General features: G+C 38.0%; 2 protein-coding genes across 3 annotated transcripts in view; both read right to left on the reverse strand.

The window, feature by feature from the left end:
• Positions 1-19,476, reverse strand: part of LOC135244080 (uncharacterized) — a 126,982-nt gene that overhangs the window by 56,863 nt on the left and 50,643 nt on the right. The gene's annotated exons all lie outside the window — the stretch shown is intronic.
• On the reverse strand, positions 2,055-17,723 carry LOC135243886 (GTPase IMAP family member 8-like). 2 transcript variants are annotated; one of them, XM_064316010.1, is made up of 8 exons: positions 14,641-17,723; positions 13,090-13,153; positions 12,624-12,692; positions 12,143-12,205; positions 7,496-8,125; positions 6,681-6,719; positions 6,173-6,217; positions 2,055-5,061 (listed from the first exon to the last, which is right to left on the reverse strand). In XM_064316010.1, exons 2-8 carry the CDS (start codon positions 13,109-13,111, stop codon positions 3,632-3,634), a joined length of 2,298 nt encoding a protein of 765 aa, XP_064172080.1. In that variant the 5' UTR covers positions 13,112-13,153; positions 14,641-17,723; the 3' UTR covers positions 2,055-3,631. The 2 variants fall into 2 exon arrangements, with proteins under 2 accessions (XP_064172080.1, XP_064172081.1); XM_064316011.1 differs by lacking the exon at positions 14,641-17,723 and adding an exon at positions 13,724-14,583.

Below are 19,476 nucleotides of genomic sequence, written 5' to 3' on the forward strand. Positions count from 1 at the left end.
GTTGGAGTCCTGATCTGTGGTCACCTCTGGCACTACGATCTTTACTTCACTCTAGTGTGTTTTTCTGCACCTCTGCACTTTGAACTGATGCACTTGTTGTACGTCGCTCTGGATAAGAGCGTCTGCTAAATGCCTGTAATGTAATGTAATGTAAAAATATATTTTGAATAAGTGAGATGTTTTGACTTCTTATGCACTTGTGTTCGGTCTTCAGATAGCTTGACATTAAATGAGGGTGTTAGCTGTTAAAACTGCGGGATTCAGAATATTAAACATATTCTACTTAATCCTCACTTTGCATTTCCCTTGAATTTATTAGTCTGTGTCATTTTATTGTACTGTAGGAGAATGGATACCACAGTATGTATATGACAATTTGATTATTATTTATTAACTGTTCCACTTCTGCATTATATGCCTTTCTTCCAGCCCCAATGATGGGACAAAATGGTCTCCTATCAAAAGTGAAAGTGTGGTGTAAGTGAGAAAAACAAAACCACAGGTGGACTCACCCCAGCTACAGAAAACTGTCCTCAGTCCTCTTCCTCTGCACCTGGAATTTTCCTGTTTTTTTCCATTTTAACAGAGCAGTACATTTTGGTTTTTGAAAGGGAAAAATATAACCAAAAAGTATGTGGACACTTAACATGGGGTTTGGAAACAAAGGAAAAGGAGAACGGTCATCTCCTTGGTAATGCAGCTCATGCCTTTGCATGGCAGACGATCATAAATGTTGTGCTATCCAAGCTCCTGCCTCCTGGGTGATCTATCCTTCCATTGCCATGAAATTTTTGAGCCATGCGTTCCCTCAGAAAATTTCCAATGCATTTTTCCCATAGGGATTTCTTTCTGCTGAAAAAAAAGGCCTGTGGTGAACGTAAGCTTAAGAGTTTCACGTTTTGTTCCTCAAGATAAATGACACCCATTAATATCTCAGCGGTGGATTTTGAAGCTGTTACAAGATTTTAAAACGTAAGTTGCTAACAAGTTGCTAAATTGAACCTATAACAATAGTTGCATACTGGCAACCGCCACTCCAGTTTCCATACTAGCCTGCCTGCATGCGACAACCGTTGTTTCAACCGTGAAACTTTAAAGCAAATGTTAACCGCAGACCTTTTTTTCGGCAGAAAACGAAATCCCTATGGGGAAAAAGCATTGGAAAACTGCCGAGGGAACCCATAGCAGAAGAAACATCTGGATTGGCCTACTCTAACATCATCACTGTAACACTCTATTCTGCCTCTCCAAAAGCGTACTTAACCTGCATTGCTTCAAAATATATCCAGCTGCAGAACTGGATGCAATGTAAATGCTAAGTAAAAAGTTGTGTAAGTCGCTCTGGATAAGAGCGTCTGCTAAATGCCTGTAATGTAATGTAAATGTTTGTGTATCCGTTTGTCTGTTTGTGTTAGAGCCCTATTCATACAATTTGTAATAGCCAATGATTTCTGTAGTCCTGTCACATCTCTGCATGCTACCAGCTAAGATTTGAATCCACGGTCAGTGTGGCTATATGCTGCTTCTCACTCCTGAGACCAGGCAGACTGACTGCAGACTCCTGAATGACCAGAGGGGTCACTAGTGAGCAGCAAGTTGAGAGGGATGTGAGAGACCTGAACAAACGAACACACAAACAAATCATACACACAGATCCAACAAAGGTCTACAGTGTATTGCACTTCATAGATAATGAATATAACCTAGCACGCATGCACGCGCACACACACACATAAATATTCTCTTGGAAAGTAATCAGACTATTGGGCAGTTCACATTTTTTTGAATTGCAAATAACACATTCACATTTTTATCCATTTAATATTTTTATTCAAAACACATGCTCAAACCAACTATACTCAAAGGCAAAATTACTTAAATGTCTGCATTTTTAAAAATTGGTCCATGCAGAGGTGAATTTCATAGGCGACAATGCACTTTATCAATGTCACATTTATACAATTTTAAGATTATCAAATGACCTAGCAGTAAAGCTGTATTTTGTTTGTTTTGTTAGTGTTTTGAACCCTCACAGCAAAAACAAACAACTTTGGGGCTCATATCTGCGGGGCATCCCCTCATACTGGACATTTCTGGCACTGCAACTGATCTCAAACAAAACTGACACAGAGCCCTCTGCTGCACACATAGTACTAACAAACTGCACAGTGGAAGCCCATCCACATCCAGGGTCCTGGAGCTGTTTATAAGAAGCATAAATCTGGGTTACCCTCGCTGTGTTGCAGAAATTAATAGATATTTTTGAAGAGAATCTTGTATTTCTGACACACATTGTTTTGCAAACAGGTTTTACATCTTTATATGAAATTTGAAAACAGAAATACAATAGGTTGAATTGGACACAAATTTAAAGGAGTGAGAGGTGCAATAAGGATGTCTGAAAATGCTTCAGATGTCATTATATTAGTATCGGCTTCAGTCCACAAAAGATTATTCAATCTATAAAATAAATACTCTTATGAAAACTCAAGCCTGCTTTTTTGATGCCAAAAGGATCTAGTAGTCAGAAAAGTGGTGCCAGGCAAAGACATCTATCTATTCAAGTCCTTCTCTGTCATTCTCTGTTTCAGTATTAGGTACATCTGGATGGTTGAGGAGGAACCTGCCATCAATTTATGGTCCCTTCTTCCGTTTGAGCAGTTACGTGATGACAATGCAGTATCTTCTTTGCTCAACACACAGTCTTTTCCAAAGACACTGAAAGCAACTCTTCCATACACTAAGCATGCACTGTAGTAGACCCCTGTTGTGAATATGAGCTTGGTTGTAGCACTGTTGCTTGGCTGTTGTTGCACGTAAACATGACGCGAACAAAAAGTTTCATGGAAAAAGGTGCTGCATGCCAAAAACCTTAAACTGCTCAGCACCAAAGGGGTGGGTGGATGTGGCAAAGAGTTTATTGCTAGCTAGTGAAGAAGTACAGACACAGCGAAGCAAAAAGACAATTCAGCAGGGCTAATTTAAGAAGAGTTAAACAGGAAACTGCTTTTCCTCAGTGGGATCAGGTGAAGTTCACAAAAGGAAAGGAAAAGCAGCGTGGATTTGGCTTCTAAAATTTTCAAAATAAAAGTTCCAACAATAAAACCACTTTTACGTTCAACATAATGGAATGAATTAAGCTATAATCAAATCTGCCTTCTTACTGTCGCACATGGTCCTTCATTTAACAGTACTAATGTTGCCTCTATCTATCTACCTAGCTACATGAAATGGGGTTCTTGCGATGAGTGGGCTGGGTTGAAGATGGAGTAGTAGACTTGTTTGATTGTAATCACAGGACCGCAGCAAGCCTATAGTGTGCCCTTAAAATGAGTACAGTTGCTTAAATACAAATGAATTATAAATTATCCATTTAATTTCAGTGCTCAAGAGTAGTAATAAGTAGTAAGTGCCAAGTCAGTTGAAGCATCTGCAGTTTTACAATCAATGATTTTCATGTTACTCATAAGAAATAGCCCCTAGATATCTTTCCATAAAATATTCAAATACCAAAAAATCCACGCCTTCTACTAGTAAATTTCCTCAACAGCCAAGAACATCCCTTCCTGACATGGGGCAGTGCATGTGCTGTGTATCAGCAGGATGTGAGAACTTTTGAACTTTTATCAGCTCACTGTATCACACATCTTTTGTTCTTTTTTCTTGGTAAGGCCTCAAAATGATCTGAGTGTTTTATCATGAAGGATTTTAACTCTTCTGCTTGCTGCCTTGCAAGTTCCTCACGTTTCTCCTTCATTTCATTTAAGAGTCTTGTGTACTCTTCTTCTGTCAATCTCACATTTTTTTCTCTTGCTGAATCTTTAACCACTTGGTCTTCCTTCTCTTCTTGCCTTTTCCCTGAATCTCGTTTCTCCCTTATAGGCCTATCTTCACCCCTCTGACCCTTGATATCATACAACTCTTCTCGTTTTTTAGTTTCTTTAATCTTTTGGGGTGATTGCTTTGTTTTTTTTTTATGTAAAAATGTGATTCCTTTTTTCTCTTTAGCCTCCATAATTCCCATCAGTTTCTCATTTTCTTCTCTGTCTTGTTCCTTTTCTTCCTCTTGTTTGCATTTTTCTTCCTCCTCTCCATCCTCCTGGCTCTCTATAACATGTTGCTCTGGCCTCCATGTTCCACTGGCCCCTTCTCTCCCTTCCTCATTTCCTGCTTTCCGCTCCAGAAGTGTCATGTGTCCCAGTAATTCCCCCTGCACTTCATCTTGGTTATTACTTATTTTGTGTTGTTCCCCTCTTTCTGTCCTCCAGTGCTCTTTGTCCCGCTCCTTCCTCTCTCTTTTCTGCAGTTCTCTCTCCTCGGCCATACTTCTTTTCATATATTCAATGTCTGATTTGTACTTAGCCTGTAACATCTCCCGTTCTCTCTTCACCTCCTCCTCTTTCTCTTTCTTCATCTGTATTCGCATCATTGCCTTTTCTGCCTCCAAGAACATCTCATGAGTGTAGCAGCTTCCTCCATTATCCCAGTTCATCTTTTCTATCTTTTTAAACAGCTCAATGACTTGGCGTCTGTTCTTTTCTTTGTTATTGAAGACATGGTACCTGCGTCCACAGATCTGAATTAGTTCCTTCACTTCAGAATGACCTTCTTCAATGTATTCTTCAATGGACTGTTCGCCGAGGTCTTCACCTCTGGTGAACAGGATCATTGTGTAATTTTCAGCTTTGTCACCAAAGCTCAATTTGATAAACCTGAGTATCTCTTTCTCCTCTTGTGTGAAGTGTCCTACTGATATCACCAAGAGGAACACGTGAGGTCCAGGAGATGCCAACCCCATGCATTTAATGATCTCCTGCTGGGTGTCTTCAGTAGACAGGGTGGTATCATAGAAGCCTGGAGTGTCAATCACAGCTACCCGTCTTCCCAGTACAGTACCTGTCTCTTTCAGGCATTTTTTTGTAACATTTGAGGTCATTTTAGCCCTGGAGGTAAACACCTCTCTCCCCAGTATGGTGTTTCCTGTGGCACTCTTCCCTACACCAGTCCTCCCCAACAGCACCATCCTCACACACTCTCTGTTGTCCCGTTTGGCATTCACACCTGAAAAGTTTTGCATCATCATTTTTCAGGCTGTTTTAAATGCATTCTCAGGAAGAATTACTTACAATATAATAAATGTTGACCTTATGTTCAGGTTTATGCAGTAAACAAGAAAATAATAATAATAATAATACACATTGTTGTGTGTAGTTAAATAAATAAAGAATTATGATTAATTTGTTGTCCAAGATATTTCTACAAGAAAACAATTCAACATACATACAGTGGGGTGCAAACAATTTGGGCACCCCTGGTTTAACTGTTTGTTACAATTAAACTCTAAGTGATCAAAAGTAAACCTGAACTCTAAATGGTACAACACTAAACACAAGACCTTTCTGCAAAAGGTTCGGGGTTGTGTGGCAGCTGTGGGCACAGGAAATATTGTGCAGGTGGAAGGAAGAATGGATTCCACCAAATATCAAGAAATTCTAAAGGCTAATGTTTGAAAGTTAGTCCAGACATTGACGCTGAAGAGAGGTTGGGTATTCCAGCAAGACAAATATCCAAAGCATACCTCAAAATCAACAATGAAATACCTCTAGGAAAGACGGATGAAGATTTCGGAATAGCCACCACAGCCCCCAATATTATCCCCTTAAATATTATTGAAAATCTGTGGAGAGATCTAAAACATGCCATACATGCAAGAAGGCCAAAGAATATTTCTGAGCTAGAAGTGTTCTGGCAGGAGGAGAGAAATTCCAAAAGCAAGAATCAAAGGACTCTCAGCTGGCTACAGGAAGCATTTGCAAGCTGTTATAGTTTCCCGAGGAAAAGTTACAAAGTACTAACTAACAGTGTTCCCAAACTTTTGCACAGTAAACTTTTGAAACTGTAAAAAATTAAAATAAATAGTAATCTTTCTTTAAAAGAAAGAAGAAATGTGTCATGTTTAACTTTGTACCATTTAGAGATCAGGTTAGCTTCTCTTCACTTAGATATTAATTGTAAAAGGCATTTTGACCAAGGGTACCCAAATTTTGCACCCCACTGTATATTTTGATAAGATTTTTTTGAAACTGTTAAAAACAGTGCAAATCAATGTTCCTCAAATAATATTTTTGCATTTGTACAGTATAGTTATGGTATATTTGTGGATCATGCTTACTTCTTCCACGGATAAATTTGGGTCTGCTTACGTTCATTGGGGGACCTGTTTAGTATTAAAAACATAAAAATTAGTACATTATTTTTATTCTTTTTTATTGTTGTGTGTAACAGTCTACATGTTGTGTGTAGCAGTCTTTTACTTTACTAAACTGATTAAGTACATTCTCACTTTTTCTCTTGGCAGGGATCATTGCGCTTCATTTCTCACCAGTGACCCCTACTGACCAATCAGGCGCCCATAGTCTGTTTACTAAATTAAAATGATTGAAACTCAAAGGGCAGTAGAAGTTATATTACAGTTGCTGAGGTGGGGGGGGGGGGGGGGGGCGGGTCCTAAGGCCCTCTTGAAGACTAAATGACAGCAGCCAAAGAAGAGAAGCCCTCTCTGCTCCTCCCACCCCCCCCAGAATCACAAGAATCCCCATTTTACCACTTTGGAGACCTCAGGCCAAGATTTTTGGTTTGATAACAGCGTTGCTAATTTGGCAGCTCAATTTAACACTTACGTTCTGCATGTCTCATGCTCACCATCCTTTTAACATCAGCTGAAAGCACAGAGAAAAAAAGAAGGGAAGCAGTTATTTATCACCAGGATTATGATAAATAAAAGTTTGTAATTGTGTACATCCTGAAGTCATCTCTACAATTGTTTTTTTGTTTTTTTTTGTCCAATGCATTTTTTTGATTCTATACATAATTTACATCATATATAGTTTCTATTACATGGATGCAGATTCATGAGAGAATATTAAATACTGAATCTGAAGTGGTTCAATCCGTGAAGAACTTCACCATAAGTTTCGATTCTGACTGATAATTTGCACTAGAGGGACCCATCCAACACTGATCACATCTCACCAGGAAGCTCAGGTTTAAGGTGACCAGGGCTCCCAGAGTTACCACTGATTCATTCCTCCCAAAACACCTGCCAGGTCCCCATAATTTACCAGCTGCCTGACTGGAAGCCTACGAGCACCCCATAGGCAAAATGGGATCCTCCTTTTGCTCAGTAATTACTTTGTGATAGTTTAAACAAACAAATACATTTGAAGAATATATGAAGCAGCGGGGCTCAAGCATGAATATCTGTAAATACAAAATGGCTGCAAATACTCCACCCCTAGGGGGGTGCATAGAGACAATGGTGGGCCTGATGATGGTTAATGGAAAAAGGCTAGAATACGTGTGTATGTGAAGAAGAGCCGCTTTAAAAATATCGTATTTTCTAAGGGGGGTTTACTTAAAATACATTTCAAGTAAGTGGCTATTTTGAAATGTTTCTTGTTTTATCATGATTTGCTTCAGAGTTTATTCCCCTTACCTCCCACCTCTTTCTTTTTGCTCTCCAATCCTTTCCAAGTGATATCTGACCAATTAAAGATCTCTCCAGTGAAGTAACTGCCTTCATTTTCATCCACAATCTCCTGGATCTTCTCCAGAAGCTCAGTTACTTGTGTATGCTTTCTCTTGCTGTGGAAGTGAAACCTGCCCCCACAGTCTTGAATAAAGTCCAGCAGAGCATCATCACCTGGTCTAGCTGAATCACCAACACTGGCATATTCCCTGTGGTCTTCATGCATGAACAGCACCATTGAGAACCTTGAAGCTCCTTCACCGAAAGACTTCTTGAACCTCCTCAGAGTGTTTCGGTCCTCCTGTGTGATGTTCCTCTCCTGCTGCACCCACAGGAACACATGGGGTCCTGGGTCAGACAGGCTCAAACACTTCCCAACCTGCAGTGAGCGTTCGTTTTCAGTGAGATTTGGGTTAAACAGATCTGCTGTGGTGATCACTGCCAGGCTCCTCCCAGCCACAAACCCATCATGCCTCTCACTCTTCAGTGTTTCTGAAACTGGGAAAGCCTTTCTCCCCAAAATGATGTTTCCAGCTGACTTTTGTCCTTCTGCAGTCGAACCCATCAGCATAATCCTCACCTGCCTCATTTTAGTCACTGTAAAACAACACATTCAAGTTAATACAGCAGATCATACAGGCCCCATCCCACCAGGGATAAAGAAAAGGGGTGCTATGCAATTTATTCCCTTCGCTTACCTGCAAAAAATACCGGTTTGTATTTGCAAACATTTTCTAACAAAATGAAAGTTCTTGATAGAGGAGAATTCTGACCACAGCTGACACCCTGTTACATTTATGGAATACAATAATTCAGTTTAAACATTACAAATGAAAATTATTGCAATACATATTCAAGTTATGCAATTAAATTCAGTTTTTGCTGGCAGAAATTTCCACCCATATTCCTGAAAAATGCCAAGGCCTACTGTATGCAAGCTCAATCTATACCTCTATTGCCATATATTCTTTCATGCATTTTCTCCATGACATGGAGACTGTTCTAACCAAATTGCACCTTTTTTCTCTTTTTCTCTGGAATTCCACCCAAATTCCACTTTGTAGACGAGTAGACCCACAAATTGCCACAGGTTGTAAACTATGGCTGGAAAGGCAATACCACGAGACAAGGTGGGGGGGGGGGGGGTCAAAGCGTGGATGGGTATAAAGCACCACCCTGTGATAGGATGAAAAATATTCAACAGATACCCCTTGGATCCACCTGGTACAGTGAGGGAATACAGCACCGCATTAATGCACTTCACCATGGTAGCTCAACTCAACTCGACTTTTTTGGTTTTCCATTGGGCAAAAGTTGTGGATAGTACCTGGTACCTGGTACTTTTTGTTGGTATCACCTCCATCGATGTTCCAAGCGAGCTGAGGCGATACCAAAAGGTGACGTGAAAACACTGCAGACCACTGATTGGTCAGAGAGAATCGTCACTAGTTAGCTTACCCTCTTGTGTTGCCTTTTATGCTAACGAGCAACCAGAGTCATCTTGTCGTCTGAGCTTTGATGTAGGATTTCCCAAACTCTCCTGTTTTTTTAAGCATTCTTTTGTCTTGCTGCCTTCAGCCTCTTCTGAAACAAAATTTGTATCCTTGCTGTGACAAACAGCCACATACCGAGAATCAAGAACAACATCCCTTCGATAGCCTACATTGTTCCTGTATGTGTTGTGTTGAAGATGACGTCATGACGGTTTCATGCGGCGTTGCTATGATGCCCAGCTACATTGACGGGGGTACTATCTGCAGTGGAAAATGAAGTACCTGGTTCCAAAAGTGAGTAGAGTCGAGTCGAGTTGAGCCGGTACCATGCGGTGGAAAAGCGGCTATAGAGTGCCACAGCATCTCCACATGGCATCCCTGGGTCAGGACCCCTCAAGACGGATGACCCAGGGACATAACGTCAACTGTAATGAAATGGATCTAGGATAATATAATGAATCTGGGGAGAAGAGTTGATTGAAGAGATGTGGATGAATGTGGTGAACTGTGAATTATACCAACTGAAAAGCAGGAGATACTCTATGTTATACACAGACAGGCACACTGAGCTGTAATGATCACACATATGTACATTTATATGTAGGTGCATGTGCCTACGCAAGTATCTGGATTGTAGAGGGACTTCCATAGAAAGGTATCTAGACAAGTGATAGGTACAATCATAAAATCACACACTGTGGTACAAAGCATCTTATTACTATCTCTAGATTATGAGGGAGTTTCTCTCTTCCTGGAGGAGTAAGGGGGGGTCTCTTGGCGGTGGGGCAGGTGGTTACAGGTCTATTCCTGTCCATACCTTCTTTGGGCAAACAAAGGAAAGTGTGCAATGTGAAAGGCTTGCTCAGGATTGCATGTAATCTGGGCTGATTATAGTTACTTATTTTTTGTAATCTGATTATGTAATCCCGATTACATCTGTTAATCTGTTACTACCCAACCCTGTTACTTACTTACTTTTTACTTCTTGGTGAATTGTTGCACTATGCTTTGTAATGTGAACTATTTGACACCTGAATTTCCCTTGGGATTAATAAAGTAGCTATCTATCCATCCATCCATCCATCCATCCTTGGGTATTGCCAACTGTAATATTGTGTCATTATAAAATGTTTCCCTCTTTTAGTGCATCTAAAGTATGTGGTTCACATATACATTGACCAGAGTGTGCATCTCTGTGAGAAACAATCAGTGTATTGGTCTCATTTAAGGGGTAACATCATAAATAGGTTACTCACTGGGCATAATGACAGTTACACTAGCTGGTTGTGTAGCTGCTCCGAGATGGATGTTCGTTTCAGTGTCTAGATGGATTCTGGTTTATTTAATATAAATAGTGATTGGGCCATGGTCTGAGATATTTAGATATTTAGCCTCACTAATCAGATGGAGGAACCTTAGTTAGGGCTCTGTGGGTTAGTTCCGGTATTCAGACAAACATTTTTTCAGGTCACAAGTCACTTCATGGTGTGGAAACATTATTTGCAAGATTCCTGGGTGAGTACCACCTTTACCTGCTGGGGTAGAATGTCTTAGTGTCAGAGAACAATAAGATGAATGCAGCTGTAGATAGTTTTGCTCTGTGAAGTTCAGAGTCTTACTGCCTGTTGTATTAGCACACCCCAGTCAATGCATGTATATGCGAACTTGTATTCATACCAGTGTTGCAGGTTTTGAAGTCAATGGAATCAGATTAACTTCTATTCATCGTTACCACCAAATCTAAATCTTTGCACTAATATAGGTAATTTACCATTATTCCCATCGTATGCCATGTGTACACTGCCATCAACATAACAATCCAATGACAGAAGTACCATCAACATATTCGTCCAATTAATGGATGCATGATCTTATTATTACATTTGGAATACATTTTTTGGGGAAGTTTCTCTTTATAAGAGGAGCTGTTAGAAATAGCTGGCGTGAGCAAAAAGTGGGGTTTGTTTGCCCTCTCCCTCTTGTTTCTAGTGGGATCATCTGGTGATGTATAAAGGAATCACACTATTTACACAGAAGAATAGGCCTAAAACAACAACGCTCCGACACAGTGCCACACTAATGAAAGCAGCGTTCATGTTATTTTGACAGATGCTTCAGTTTTGTTTATAGCTAGTAATGTGGGATTGAGTTTACTGGGAGTGCCAGGAGACATCACTGGGGAGTGATCAGCAAATGAAGTGCTGAACATGGTTTTGGTTAAACCAGATGAATATAGCTAACAAAAAAATGGAAATTCTGTCAACTTGCTTCAACTCATCTGCTTTTTAAAAATTAAATCTTATGACACTTGAACAATCGACTGGCCCCAGGTCACATGTGGGATTCTTGTTTATGATTATTTTCTCGATGAGCACTTGAATGCTGAAACATCTGATTTCTTGCTATTGAATTCAACTTGAATAAAGTAGACACCAAAATACCAGAACCAACCCAATTGCCCTAACCTTATTTTTAATTCAGTATACTATACTAAGTTTGACAATGAGATCAGAAAGTTTTCATGGTATCTCACTCAATCCCACCACTATCCTCAATTATGGGTAAATGTTTAAATACTGGTGTAAAGCTACATCAGTTGCAGAAGGATGGACACCATGTTTCACTTCTTTCCAGTGAAGCCTGTTTACAGGTAGGATAAAATGCAGGAGATTGATTTCCTGGATTGATTTCAGACTGGAATTCTAATCATGAAATTTGATGGTGTTAAAACCACTCCAATTGATGCTTGGTTAATGCTTTATTAATTCCTGGGAAATAATAACAATTATCCATCCATCCATCCATTATCTATACCCACTTATGCTGGGCAGGGTCACAGGGATAAGCGGGTTTTTTAGTCATTTCATAAATATTCCTTGAGCCATTTCAAAGAATAATATAAGATTTTGAAAGACCAATATAAGATTTTAAATAAAATTTAAACAAGACAATGTAAGATTTTTTAAAGACCCACAAAGAAGGAATGTTTACAACCTACCAGCTATTTACACCATTGAAACCCAAATCAAGATGTTTCAGAAAAAAACTGTCGTCTTTTAAGATGATTATGTTTTATAGCCAATGTGACCCAGTACAGAACAGATGAGTGGTATTAACTTACTCATTGGGCGATTCCAGTCAGGGCTGCTTCTTCCACATGGATCCCTCTCTCTGTACACATCCACTGTTAACACAGAGTCACTATTTAATGCACAACAAACACAACAGAAAAAAATGTAATACATATATGTAAAACCTGAAATACAAAATTTTCTCTGTCAAAATAAATAAAACTATGCACCTGTACCCAGGGCCATTTTATGATGGCGATTATTGTTATTTTATTTTTTTTATTCACTTTATACAATTCTCGCTTTTATTTAGCTGAAATATGAAGTCAGCATTTTAACTGCACTATGTGTAGGTCATCCCAATCAACATAGTTTTCTTGGCCACGTCTCCCTCGGAAAGAAAGTTTTAAACTCAAGATACTCCCTGGTTAAATAAGTGAAGGTTAATTATTATTATTATTATTATTATTAATAATAATAATTGATTTATTTTTTATTTTATTTTTTTAAAGATGAGTGGTATTAACTTACTGTTGGGACGGACAAATTCAGCACTGGATCGTCTACGTTGATCCTTCTCTGTGTTCACATCTCCTGTTACTAACACAGTGAATCAATATTTAATGCGTAATAAACACAATAGGAAATGTGGAATGCACACATTATATAAAACAGCAAATATAAGATTATCTCCCCTTGAAAATATAAAAAATGTAATTTATTTAAAGTTCAAATAAAAGTTAAAGCCTGACATATTTTTTTTGTTCTGTTAAAAAACAGATAATCATTATTATCTTTTGTATATCAATGGTGAATACACTCATTTTCATTTCTTGTATTCAATGCTCCCTCAAAGGAAAAAATGGTTCTTCCCAGAAATAACCATTTTGCCCAACAGAATCCGTGACCTTCATATGGCGAAAGAGGAGCCTTTTGGAACTGCTTTTTTGTGTACAGGTGACAGACAATGCTAATACACATTTGTGTAGCTACTCACAAGGATCCTTTGCTGCTGCCATTTCAGAAGAATTTGTTCTCAACAGATAGTACTCAAAATGGTGCTGCGGGAATGAAAAGTGCAATTTACATATTTCAAAGACAATCCTCCACCTTCAAATCTCACCTTGTAAGAATTCTGTATAATCACCTGGCAAACAGAAAAGTTCTATGTTTGAATAATATATCCACAGTAAGCTCATATTTTTTTAGCTGCTGTGTCATGTGACCATCAGGTCTATATTTTGTCATATTAGAATGTGGTCTGTCCTGTACTTTATCACATTTTTCCAAATAGTTGTGTACTTGTTTATTAATAAATCACAAATATACACTTATTAACTTCAAGTGTAAAATAACGCATTCAGGTTAATAAAGCAGACCAGCAATCAAAAGTAAAACAATACATTCAGGTTGGGTCTTGTTCCACCAGGGGTGATAGTGTTGGCCTGAGTTTCCTGGGACTGCCAATAGGTGTGACTGGAGAGTGGTCAGTGAATTAAATGTTGCAGTTGATGTTAAACCATATGAATCTGCTTAAAAATTTGTATTTGTCAACATGCAGTTAATGCCAAAAACTTGCCTGCAATTAATTTCACATTGATATAAATAATGTAGGCACCAAAATAACATACCCAACCCAATTGTCCTCTCCTTTTTCTACATTCAGCATACTCTTTGATGATTAGATCTTCATGGTATCTCAGTTAATTCCCCACTATATCCAGAGATAGCAAGTAAATGTTTAATAGTGGTGTAAGGCTGCAGCAATTGTAGACGTGTTTACTTTCCATTTCACTTATTTCTTTACTGGAAGAGAAAATAAAGGAAATCTATTTCCTGATTGCATGAGTGTGACTCAGTCTGAAGAATTCAAAACATGAAATTTAATGGCATTAGAACCACTCCCTCTGAGGCACCTACACCTTACATAGAAGTTTACAATTTATTTCCAGGTTCATTTTAATAATAAAAGAAGAATCAAATAAAAAATATGTTCCTGTTGGTAAAAATAATAATCAATTAGGCACTGAAATGCTTTGGTATTCACTGATGACCTATATTACAACAATCCTTTTAAAAATGTTTTTCAATAATGAAATGTTGCTGCTTTCAGACTTAAGTGAGAAAATACAAACTTGATTCTTCTCTATTATAGCTGATATGATTGATCACTTTATCATTAAACCGATTTTTAAAAATTACTCCAGAGAGCTGAAGAACTTCAGAATTAATTTCAATATACAAATAAGTATTTGAAATTCTCACACTCGTTCATTATTTTTTTCATACATTGTAAAGCACTATAACAAAATGGATACAATTATTTTTAAATCAATCGCTTTGCTTTGTGTTCAAATATGAAAATGTATCACTGACAACACTCTTTGCTTGAGAGCAGAAGACACAAGTGTATAAACTGCATATACACATCAAAATACAAGAACATTGTACTGTAGCTTTGGCTGTTGTCTGAATTATCGACAAGACACCCTTGGGGGGGGGGGGGAATGAGGGGGGGCATTCAGTTGTAGTTTTCAAATCTACTTACCGTCTGATTTTAATTCCGTGTTCTGTCTTCTGGGTTTCTGTGAATTCCAGGAGTAGAGCAAAGTTCTTTTTACACAGTTCAGTTTGTCCCATGCAGAAATCCCAGCTGCAAATAAGGTTTTTTAAGCTTTCTTTTCCATCCTTGAGGTTCATGCCCCACTCAACTCTCACCACTCTGAGTTTGAGTCACACAGACAGACACCATGACTAACTGCACTACGACAAATTTGTTTAATTATGAGTTGTCAAACCAGGACATAGTGTTAGAAAACAATAAGCAAACAAACCTGCCTAACTTGCTGTATGGCATTACATTAGTTTTATTCAACACTGTCAGAAAAGCTCTAACTGGTCCCTGTTTTGTAATTTAAAAATGTATTTATTAAAACAGCAGCAGGTATAGAACTATCAGGTTGTTGCTTTGGAATATTTAAAGATAGGAAATCAGAAGACAAATGCATTACTTTAGCTTCCTAAGAATGTAACTCCTTACAAATCCAAGACAAATAACTGCATAAACATTTGTTCATGAAGCTCCAGTTGTAAAATATGATCTTGACCTTATTACATCAACCACAACACCATATTATTATGAAAAATAATATTTACTGCATATATAGAACACAAAGGCTGTATGTATTTGTACAAGACGTATTTACTCAAACATTTATTTAAAAGCATTAAATGTATAATGTGACAATACTCAAATAAAATAAATAAAAATAAAAAGCATTTATGTTAATGTGTATAGATAAAGGCAAAATTAGTACATACATTTAATATTATGTTTTATTTTAATTAATCAGTGTTAATTTACATCTTTTTATTTAAACTATTTAAAGGTAATTTATGGGCAATCAAATGCGCATTATGGTGGAATGTATTTGGAATGAATGGATATTGTGCCCGCTCCTGTGGCTGACTGAGGTAATGCAGCTCAGGGCTTCAGACTGCTGCCAATAATAAGGCAAATACTAAGAGATAATAGAGACGTCATGAATAGGTAGGGAAAGATGGGATAACTAATTGTGGGTTCTGCTTGGTTGATACTATAAACATGATGTCAAAATAAACTTGGTACATATAAATTATTTACATTCCGCATTTCATTTAGCAAAAGAAAGTGAAGCCTATACAGTTACAAAAGTACTATTTTGATTATTCAGAAACAAGTTACACTGCCATATCTGTCTGTTTATTATATACTTTATTCTTGGCATTAATGTCCAAGATGAACTGATTCAAAGCCTATACATTTCAGCGCTTGAATATTGTGATTTGCTTAAATAAACTGTTTGGCTACCCACCTGGGTTATGCACAGCAGCCATTTTGCACCTGGACACTGACCACACATCGCTGAAGGCGGAGAGAGATGCTGGTTGTTTTCAATCCCATATGTCCCAGGAAAAATCACTGAGAATTCCCTTTTCTTTGGTTTTTCTTGTATTTTTAATCTTGCAGTCGACCTTTTGTTTTGGACAGTTCATTTACTCTAGGCAGCCCCTTGACTTACAGTAAAATGCTCCATTTCACCACAGTGTTTTTCACAGTCTTCATCTCTTCACAGATTCTGTTCACTCGATGGACATGACCTTTTTTTGAAAGACTTGAAAGCTGTTTGCTAGGAGGAGATTATTTTTAACTATTGGTTTTCTATCTAGAGTTGTGCTGAGTTTGTTTCCGTTCTTAAAAAAAAGTTTAATCAGAAAAGAGATCTGCTCCTTGCTGGAAGAATCATCTAAATATGATTGATGGTACACAGCTTTTCAAATAATATGACAAACTCCTGTAGTTGTTCTTCTGGACCTGAACATATCAAGATAACACCAGTGATTTACCTTTTTTCTAAATATACTTCTCTTCAAAATTGCCCATAAATACATTGGCATAGTTAGGGGCCATTGCTGACCCTCTGGCAGAGCCCTGTATTTGCAGAAAATAATTAGATTACAAAAGGAAATAATTCCTTGTCAAAACTAGATTAGGACAATAGCATCTTGGTAGATAGGGGAATGGACATCTCGTGTCAGAGTATTTATAAAATGCAGATAAGCCTAGGTCATGGGAATATTAGTATAAAGCGTAGATACATCAAGTGTCACTAGTAGGTCTGTTGCATTAACTGGAGTCCTTATTTTTTGTTAGAAATCTGATGTACCCTCCAGTTATGATTGAAGAGTTGTAACCAATGGGGCAATATGGTACTCCACATACTATTACTTATTCTCTGTGATACTTCCAATTCCTGCCACTATGAGGCACCAGGGCGATGAGCCCAGTCTCTCTGGATGTTAGACAGTATAGAAAACTGGCCTAATTGGAATTGATTTGTAAATTAAATCAAATTCATCTTTGGCCAATTTCTCCGAATAAAGAAATGTTTTAAGATTTGTGTAGATGTCTTTTTTTCAAAAGAGTTGTGGAATCTTGACTCAATTGCTTGTAAAAAGAACTCTCTGATAATGGTCAGAGAATTTCTTGTTGGTATAGTGAGATTTGTTGTACCACCACTGCTCCACATTTACTTGATTACTAAATCTTCGATGGACCGTAAAGTTTCCAATGCTTCATTTCCATCTTTGTTGGGGGTATCGTGTATTTTGTATCCTCTTGGATTTTTTATCTTATACTTTAAACGGTATATCCACATCTCTTGCAACAACTGCACAACATGTATTCACAAAAGAGTTTACAACTTGTGGCGTGAATTGCTAGCATGGCAGAAAAATATAATACATATAAATTATTTGCTTTCCTCATTTGCACCTCAGTTGCATCTATATTTTGCCATAAAATACAATGTAAGCATGGGATTTTTCTCAGAAATATCCTTTGAATTAATCAGCATGTGTTATTTTATTGTGCTGTACGAGAATGGAGACCACAGTACACATGTATGTGACTAATAATTATTTTGAATTGTTTTACTTCTGTGCAATATCCCTCTCTTCAGGCCTCAAACAGGTGCCAAAGTGAAAAGTGAAGGTGCGGAGTATGTGAGAAAAACCAAACCACAGGTGGACTCACCCCAGCTGCAGGAAGCTGTTGTCTGGCCCATGCCGGCCTAGCCTTCAGTCCTCTTCCTCTGCACCTGGAATTTTACTGTTTTTTTTTTTCATTTTTAAAGAAGTAATACATTTAGATTTGAGTGTGGTAAACTTAGGCAACGCTTGCTCAAAATAAAAAATAAAATAAAAAAACACAGAGAATGAGAGTGCACGAGTGTGTGTGGGTGCGCGCATACATGCGTGTGTGTGTGATTGTGTTACACCCCTAATCATCACAGTCTCCCAATGTGAAATGCCGAATGATTTGTATAGACCTGTCTTATCTCTGAAACGCTCTGAGCAAAGCATGGTTTGATTCCATGGCCAAGCTGCTGCTTTTCACTCCTGACAGCAGGCAGACTGACCGCAGGCTCCTAAATGGTCAGAGGGGTCACTAGTGAGCAACAAGTTGAGAGGGATGTGAGGGACCCGAACAAACAACCAATGCATACAAACAAATCATACACACAGATCTTACAAAGGTTACTACACCATGGTCTACTGTATATGCAATGCACAGATGATGAATGCAACTTAACACACACCCATCCACCCATCCACACACACACACACACACACACACACACACAAAGACATAACCATTTCCTTGGAAATAAATCAGTTCACATTTTGCTGAATTTTGTACACATTTTGTTCAAACCTTGCAAGCTGAAATAAACAATATTTAAAGTAGGGATGTGAACAACACACATTTCTGACCGTTGAATAACTGCTGTCTGAAAAGGGCAATTATAGACAAATCATATTTTCTAACCATTTGATGCAGCTAATAAAATCACGCCACTACTTGAATCAGCGCAGATCATGAGATTAAAATGTAAAATAAAATAAATTTTTTTTAAAAAAGCATTGCTACTCTACAGGTCTCACCATATAGATGTTACTGAACTTTCTATATATATAGTCCCCCTCACACATTAAAATAAAAAAGTAGATGCAGTAGCACAGAACAGAATAGACAGCCTTAATTAATCAGGAATACATACAGGTTACTTGAATAATAATATACAAGCAATGCACTATGGTTTGAGAAACTAGGCTGAGTTGGGGAATCTTAAAAGAAGTGAGGTGGCAACAACAGGGCCAACAAAATTCAGGTAGGGATCCCATACACTGTAGAAAACTTCCGAGGATGAATTCAGAACACAGGTCATTTGGTATAATGTCCTTATATGCAATATAGTATAATCATGTGCTTATACCAAGACTTCTTTGTTGAGGCTGAGTCCATGATCAAAAACACAAAGGATGTATATAAAAAAAGAAATAAAATATCAGGATGTTAAACAGTCTCTTGTTTTTTGTATTTGTCATGTCCGATTTGAACATCCAGGAGGTCTAGCAGGAGACATAGTGGAGCTGGTTCGATTGTCACACCAAAAATAATGCTCAGATCATTCACTATATGACTGTAGTACATATGTGTAGCATTTGGTTTACCGGAGAAGCTGGTCTTGAGAACGCCGAGTGGTGGAGAGTGCACATGCACCTGGGTTGCATTAACTAACCAGCCCAGGTGCTTATAGGTGTTTTTGCTGTCATTTGTTTTTTGTTTTAGTTTGTTGTGTTAGTTTATTGTTTTAGCCCAGATCCTGTGAGGGGGAAGGGTGAAGGTGTTTGTTCATCTGATTTTTTTGTTTTGTTATAAATACCCTCTCACTCTCCACCCCAACCCTGGGCATATTTGCCCCCCAAATGTTGAATACAAGGTTATTGTTGCTATTTATATTTAGTTACTATTAGTTTGCCACCACTTTTATGTAGTAAT

This window comes from Anguilla rostrata, chromosome 17 (assembly GCF_018555375.3).
Source record: "Anguilla rostrata isolate EN2019 chromosome 17, ASM1855537v3, whole genome shotgun sequence".
NCBI lineage: Eukaryota > Metazoa > Chordata > Actinopteri > Anguilliformes > Anguillidae > Anguilla > Anguilla rostrata.

Coding starts and splice junctions, on each gene's coding strand:
- LOC135243886 (XM_064316010.1), bottom strand. CDS start 13,111: ATGGCAGCAGCAAAGGATCCTT. Junction 12,693..13,089: donor GGCAGCAGCAAAGGATCCTT/GTGAGTAGCTAC, acceptor TCACTGTGTTAG/TAACAGGAGATGTGAACACA. Junction 6,720..7,495: donor CAAAAAGAAAGAGGTGGGAG/GTAAGGGGAATA, acceptor CTGTGCTTTCAG/CTGATGTTAAAAGGATGGTG.